At 46.8% G+C, this 6,818-nt stretch overlaps 1 protein-coding gene across 1 annotated transcript; it reads left to right on the top strand.

The window, feature by feature from the left end:
* Positions 1 to 402: 402 nt before the first annotated feature.
* On the top strand, positions 403 to 2,150 carry LOC132419389 (ELL-associated factor 1). The gene has a single exon (XM_060003296.1). The coding sequence runs from the start codon at positions 510 to 512 to the stop codon at positions 1,314 to 1,316; it is 807 nt and encodes a 268-aa protein (XP_059859279.1). The 5' UTR covers positions 403 to 509; the 3' UTR covers positions 1,317 to 2,150.
* Positions 2,151 to 6,818: the final 4,668 nt, after the last annotated feature.

Genomic DNA, 6,818 nt, shown 5'->3' with positions numbered 1-6,818 from the left:
ATGCACTTGGCCAAAAAGGGCGTATGCGTTTTTTCCTGAATATATTCAGGAAAAAACGCATACGCCCTTTTTGGCCAACCAAGCAAACGAGCAAAGGAAATCTGCACTACAATGAAGTCTCACTTCCCCCCGGTCCAAAGGGCCATCTGAAAAAAGTGTAAAATCCAGAAAGGCAGGACAGGCCATGGAGAACTGGGAGCCTTGTTATGCTGATGGGCGGGATGTAAATTGCCAACAGACACTCGGGAGAAGTGTATGGTGTTTCCTGAAACATCTAAAAAACAAAGCAACAGAGCCTAGGGCACTTCCACTTATGGTCCTATAGCTTAGGGAAATTAAAATCAAAAAGACGAGGATTTGCTTCCGGCCACGGGTGGGTTCCGGCTCTGTTCCCTGCGCGACCTGGAGCGCTGTCCCGGGAGCGCGGCTGCCCAGGACACCGGTACCGGCAGCTCAGGCCGCGGGCGCGCCAGGAGGGCACCGGTGCGGGCGCGAGGTCCGGGGGGGCCATGAACGGGACGGCCAACCCGCTGCTGGACCGCGAGGAGCACTGCCTGCGGCTCGGGGAGAGCTTCGAGAAGCGGCCACGGACCTCTTTCCACACCATCCGCTATGACTTTAAGCCGGCATCTATAGACACTTCCTGTGAAGGAGAGCTTCAGGTCGGCAAAGGAGATGAAGTCACAATTACGCTGCCGCATATCCCTGGATCCACACCACCGATGACTGTGTTCAAGGGGAACAAGCGGCCTTACCAGAAGGACTGTGTGCTTATTATCAATCACGACACTGGAGAATATGTGCTGGAAAAGCTCAGCAGCAGCATCCAGGTCAAGAAAACAAGAGCTGAGGGGAGCAGTAGAATCCAAGCCCGAATGGAACAGCAGCCTGCGCGTCCCCCACAGCCATCACAGCCACCACCGCCTCCACCACCTGTGCCATTCAGAGCTCCAACAAAGCCTCCGGTTGGACCCAAAACCTCTCCCTTGAAGGATAACCCCTCACCTGAACCTCAGCTGGATGATATCAAAAGAGAGCTGAGGGCCGAGGTGGACATCATCGAACAGATGAGCAGCAGCAGTGCAAGCAGTTCCTCAGACTCTGAGAGCTCGTCAGGAAGCGATGACGACAGCTCCAGCAGTGGAGGCGAGGACAGCGGTCCCGTGTCCCCTCCGCAGCCGTCACACCAGCAGCCCTACAACAGCAGGCCGGCCGTCGCCAACGGAACCGGCCGGCCGCAAGGAAGCAACCAGCTCATGTGCACCCTCAGAAATGACTTGCAGTTGAGTGAGTCTGGCAGTGACAGTGATGACTAGAGCCGGATCTTTTGAAATCAACTTTTTGTGCACAGATCTGCTGCGAGACTGGGCTGCTTTAGCGTGGAGTCCACGCCGAGAGGAAAACGTGGGGATCAGTGACTGTAGGAGGAGTTGGAGGCTCTGGAGCGCTCAGATGTGCCTGTCTTTAACATAGCGGTGATGGGTGATTTTCTTGTGTAATTTTTGAACAATGTCACGTTTCAAAGTTTTAAGTAGATCTATAGCAGAACTAACAGAATTATATCTCTTATTTGGTTAACACTGTTAACGAAAAACAGACAAATGTGCCCTGGTTTAGGTTACTCAAAGGCCATTTCTTCACCTAGCCAGTGATGCAGTTGTAAACCTCAGCAGCCACCAGCTTGGCCAAATGGTCTGCACCAGTGAAATGAAACACAGTCTTTGAGGGGTGGGCAGGGAGGGAAACCTCAAACTGCAGCATAGATGCATGTTTAAACCACTTTCAATTATTGACACAAAGTGGTGAGGAAGTTCTGTCTGACCCAGCCTGAGAAGCCTGTGTAGAAACGGACTTCAGGATGGAGTCCGAGAGGGTCAGCTGGGGGGACCTCGGAGCTCTGCTGGCTCAGCCCCTCGTCTGCGCAGTGCTGGTTTAGGGCTAGTGTCTTGCCCCAGTCCGGGCTTTTCCCACTGCTCCCGCCCCTGAATCTCACTTACTAGAACCAGAGATTCTAGTTAAGCACACATGGGACTTAACAGTTGTGCATTGGAGCTTTTATTGGATTCCAAAAGGAAGAAGTGTTGGCTACTTCTAGCTCCAGTTTAGATCCAAACAGTCCCTAAGTACATGAGGCTAGGGGAGCAGATTAAATCAGCAGTCGCTGTGCTGATGCATGTGACTCGATTAAATTGAGGCTTTTAATTCCATGTGGATCCATAATGAGTGTGTTTCTTTCAGTAGGTTTCAGTGGGGGACTAGAAATGGTAGAGAGGTGAGGTGAAGAAGCCTCTTTGAGCAAATGAGCTGGCAGCCGGTTTCCAGACCAGAATCTGGATAGGAGTCGTGCAGTGTGAAACGAGCACATGTTTTGATAAGGTTTTTCTGTTCATGCTTTTGTACCACTGTTTGTGCCTGACTCCCAGACTGATTTGTATTTATTATATTCAGCTAGAAGAAAGTCACAGGTTGCCGTCTGCACTGTGCAGTTTCCAGATGAATCTGTTGTTGCAGGAAACTGGTGACTAGTAACTGTTCTGTTGGCAGCAAATGTGTGATAAGTCGTCCCATAATTAGTATGGAGTAGCCCATTTCTGTAATTTGAATGACTGTGTCCTGAGAAATTTCTGTCTCCTTTGGTTCAGTGGTATAAAGAACATTAAGAGTGATTTTTCTTCCTCGAGGTGGCCTCTCCCTCCCCAGCTAGTGGAGGGAAGCAGTCTGGACCTAGAAGGAAATTAGATGATCCATGGTGGGGGCTTAGAGTTGAGCCTTGCAGAGTCACCTTTTAGACCCACACAGTGACTCCAGTGAGCTGGAGAAGGGGGCCTGGCAGCACGCTCACGCCACTCTGCTGGGTGCCACTCAGGGGTCCACGCCAGTGCCCTGTGCTGGGTTCTCAGCCTGTTAGGAGACTTCAGTGGATTTCATGGCATGTAGGAACTTACTTATAATGAATTGATCATTATATTTTAATTCCTTGGTAATGAAAGCTCAGGGAAGCCAAAAGGTCATGGTTGGGAGACTTGAATTGCTACTGGATGTGAGAATTGTTTCACTGCTCTTAACTTGCTCGCTGGGGCAGGTTCCAGGAACTTGAACTATAAATATCTATTTAAGCCTCTCTCTTTCTTTTTTTTTTCCCCTCCCAGAGTCTTGATATATGTAGACAAAACTGCGGTTTGGGGCCTGTCGGGTCAAGATGTTTGTTTCTATAGGAAGTGCTTGCAGGTGGCAGTGGGCTTGGCGAGTTAGGCTCGCTGAGCTCAGACCCTCTCCCCGTCATCCATCCTGCCCGGCCCTGCACAGTGGTAACATCTGCTAGCACAGCTCCCGTTTTGTTCTCTGCACAAAAGCTTTTGGAGGTTCCCTCCCCAAGCCCTCCAGCTTTACCCAGCAGAGTAAGGAATCTTTTCTTTTTGGAAATGAAGAATCTGGCCTCGTAAACTACTTCTCACGAGTGCCCTCCTGCCAGCCAAACTGGACTTGTTCTTCCTGCCTCCGTGCCTTGTCACTCTCCCCTCCACCAGCCCCACTCAGGGGTCTCTGTGGGTGCCCCCTTCATGGACTCCTCCTCTGTTGGTTTCACCAGCTGGAGTACTGTGTGCACACTCGGACCTTCCTCTTGCTCGAGCTCTGGTTGGTGTGAACTCCTTCAAAGCAGGCACCGTTGTGGTCATCTCTGTTCCCTGGAGGATGCCCAGGAACAGACCTGTAGATGCTCACAGCCTGGTGGGAAGGGAGCAGAGAACCAGCCAGTGGAGCACAGAGGGCAGACGTAGAGGAAACATTCCAGGTGTTTGGAGACAGCTGGAAGCTATCCATGCTGATTTTCGTGGTTTTGAAGTCTCTAACTGAGTTGTTAAAATTGCCTTTTCTTTGTTCTGTGTAACGTCTGCCGCGCTGTGGTTCGAACGGCGAGGTGTGAAGACTTAAGTCCAAAGCACCTGAGGAGCCATGGCAAGCAAGCCACAGTAAAGATGTGATTTGGGGAAACTTAACAAGCTAGAGGTTTCTCATGATGCTACTCATTTCTGTAGCAGAGTCATATTTTTCTATGTGTGGTATTAATATGTATGTGCTTCAGTGGTGGGAAAACTTGAAAATTCCAAAATCCTTATTACTTCCCTATTTGAGAGGCTGGTTAAGTAGGGTGTGGTGCGGTGTGTGTGTGCGTGTGATGTATTTATTACATTATTTTGAGAGAGTAACCATCTGTTATGTGGATATACATTGGGTACAGCCAAACTGAATATTTCCATTTGGCAAGGAAGGTAGGATTCATGAAACTCAGGCCTTAACCAGTAGGCTGGATGACAAGACCAATTGAAGCGTTATGAAATGTCTTTTTGTTGCTCCTGTTATCTTTGTCTTGGGTTCATTGTCTCATTCTTTAATGATTATTAAAATCATGTGCCTGAAAGTTTATTTTGCTTGATTATGAGGTAGACATGCACGTTTATATTTATGTAAAGTATTTGCTGTAAAGTGTTTTTGGTTTATTCTCTTAAAAGATCACTATATTTAAGTAAAAAATGAAGGTCAGCAATACAAAAAAAAAAAAAAAAATCAAAAAGACACAGCCACCCCAAAGTTTGGGACGCCTCTGTTTACAAGAACCTCGTTTACCGTACAAGTTCAATATCACAGAAAGTGAAAAATGGATAAAGATCTTGTGGTACTTATGTACAATGCAGTATCACTCAGCCATGAAATCTATGTCATCAGGCCCGTAGCAGCATAATGAGTGGATTCAGGTACGATGATTCTAACTGAAATAAGTCACACAGAAAAAGAAACATCATAAGATATCACTAATACATGGAATGTAAACTTGGCTACACAGGAACTGAATTCCAAAACAGAACAGGGTCTCAAATTTAGAAAACCAACTTATGCTTGCTTAAGGGGAAAGGTGAGTTGGGGTGCTGCATAAAACCAGAGATTGAAATGAGCACAGATAAAGTTCCTTAAGCCAAATATGGAATAGACAAGAGCTACTCCTTGCTCAACGAAATGGACTCAACACCCCATATTAAACGCCTAAGAATGTACCTGACTAGTAAGTATCTTAAAACCTATGGATTGCTATGTCTCCAAAAGAGAATCAAGCATGTGTACAGGGGCATAAACGCAGCAGTGATAGGATTGGAGAGGTTCGGTGAGCAAATGAAGACCCTTTGAAGTCATATTGCATGGTACCCATTCCACAGGTTTCAACTACCCAGGTTTAAGGTATTCTTCCTTCAGCTAAAACATGCATGTGGAACCTGGAGTATGATCAACCATGTGATCGGGAGACGTGTTCAAATATGTCTCAGTTTTCGTACCCTGGTACTCGTGTGCAACATTCCAGACGCTTTACTAACACTCTCCCGACTTGGAGAGTCAGTCCCTTTAACCTCCTGTTTGGCCCAGTTTGCAATTTCTGCGGAAGATGAACAGGAATAGCGAGAACCAATGAGAGACTAGCTGGAGGTGTCTGAACGGGCAAATTTAACTCTCATTTCTCACCAGGAAGAGGAAATAACCAAAGGCTCAGCGTGCCGTGCCAGAACCAGATTAGGGCCTGAAGCCATCCTGCGGTGTTGCGGCCAGCTCACAAGAAAGCGAGTTGAAGAAAGGAGCTCAGGGGCACTGTAATTCACAAACCTGCAGACTTATAAATGACAGCTATCGTCCAAAAATATACTGAAGTAAGGCTGCCAAGAGGACTTGAAAGCGGGTCAGAATTGCAGGAAACCGATTTAAGGAGGTAGACTGGAATTGCATTGAAAGCATACGAAAAGAGGCAGAACGTCCACAATGATGCACTTGGCCAAAAAGGGCGTATGCGTTTTTTCCTGAATATATTCAGGAAAAAACGCATACGCCCTTTTTGGCCAACCAAGCAAGCTTGCAAAGGAAATCTGCACTACAATGAAGTCTCACTTCCCCCGGGTCAAAAGGGCCATCTGAAAAAAGTGTAAAATCCAGAAAGGCAGGACAGGCCATGGAGAACTGGGAGCCTTGTTATGCTGATGGGCGGGATGTAAATTGCCAACAGACACTCGGGAGAAGTGTATGGTGTTTCCTGAAACATCTAAAAAACAAAGCAACAGAGCCTAGGGCACTTCCAATTATGGTCCTATAGCTTAGGGAAATTAAAATCAAAAAGACACAGCCACCCCAAAGTTTGGGACGCCTCTGTTTACAAGAACCTCGTTTACCGTACAAGTTCAATATCACAGAAAGTGAAAAATGGATAAAGAAATTGTGGTACTTACGTACAATGCAGTATCACTCAGCAATGAAATCTATGTCATCAGGCCCGTAGCAGCATAATGAGTGGATTCAGGTACGATGATTCTAACTGAAATAAGTCACACAGAAAAAGAAACATCAAAAATATCACTAATACACTGAATGTAAACTTGGCTACACAGGAACTGAATTCCAAAACAGAACAGGGTCTCAAATTTAGAAAACCAACTTATGCTTGCTTAAGGGGAAAGGTGAGTTGGGGTGCTGCATAAAACCAGAGATTGAAATGAGCACAGATAAAGTTCCTTAAGCCAAATATGGAATAGACAAGAGCTACTCCTTGCTCAACGAAATGGACTCAACACCCCATATTAAACGCCTAAGAATGTACCTGACTAGTAAGTATCTTAAAACCTATGGATTGCTATGTCTCCAAAAGAGAATCAAGCGTGTGTACAGGGGCATAAACGCAGCAGTGATAGGATTGGAGAGGTTCGGTGAGCAAATGAAGACCCTTTGAAGTCATATTGCATGGTACCCATTCCACGGGTCTCAACTCTCCAGGTTTAAGGTATTCT

The sequence above is a fragment of the Delphinus delphis genome, unplaced genomic scaffold (assembly GCF_949987515.2).
Source record: "Delphinus delphis unplaced genomic scaffold, mDelDel1.2 scaffold_46, whole genome shotgun sequence".
NCBI lineage: Eukaryota > Metazoa > Chordata > Mammalia > Artiodactyla > Delphinidae > Delphinus > Delphinus delphis.
This window is presented reverse-complemented; position numbering and strand designations above follow the sequence as displayed.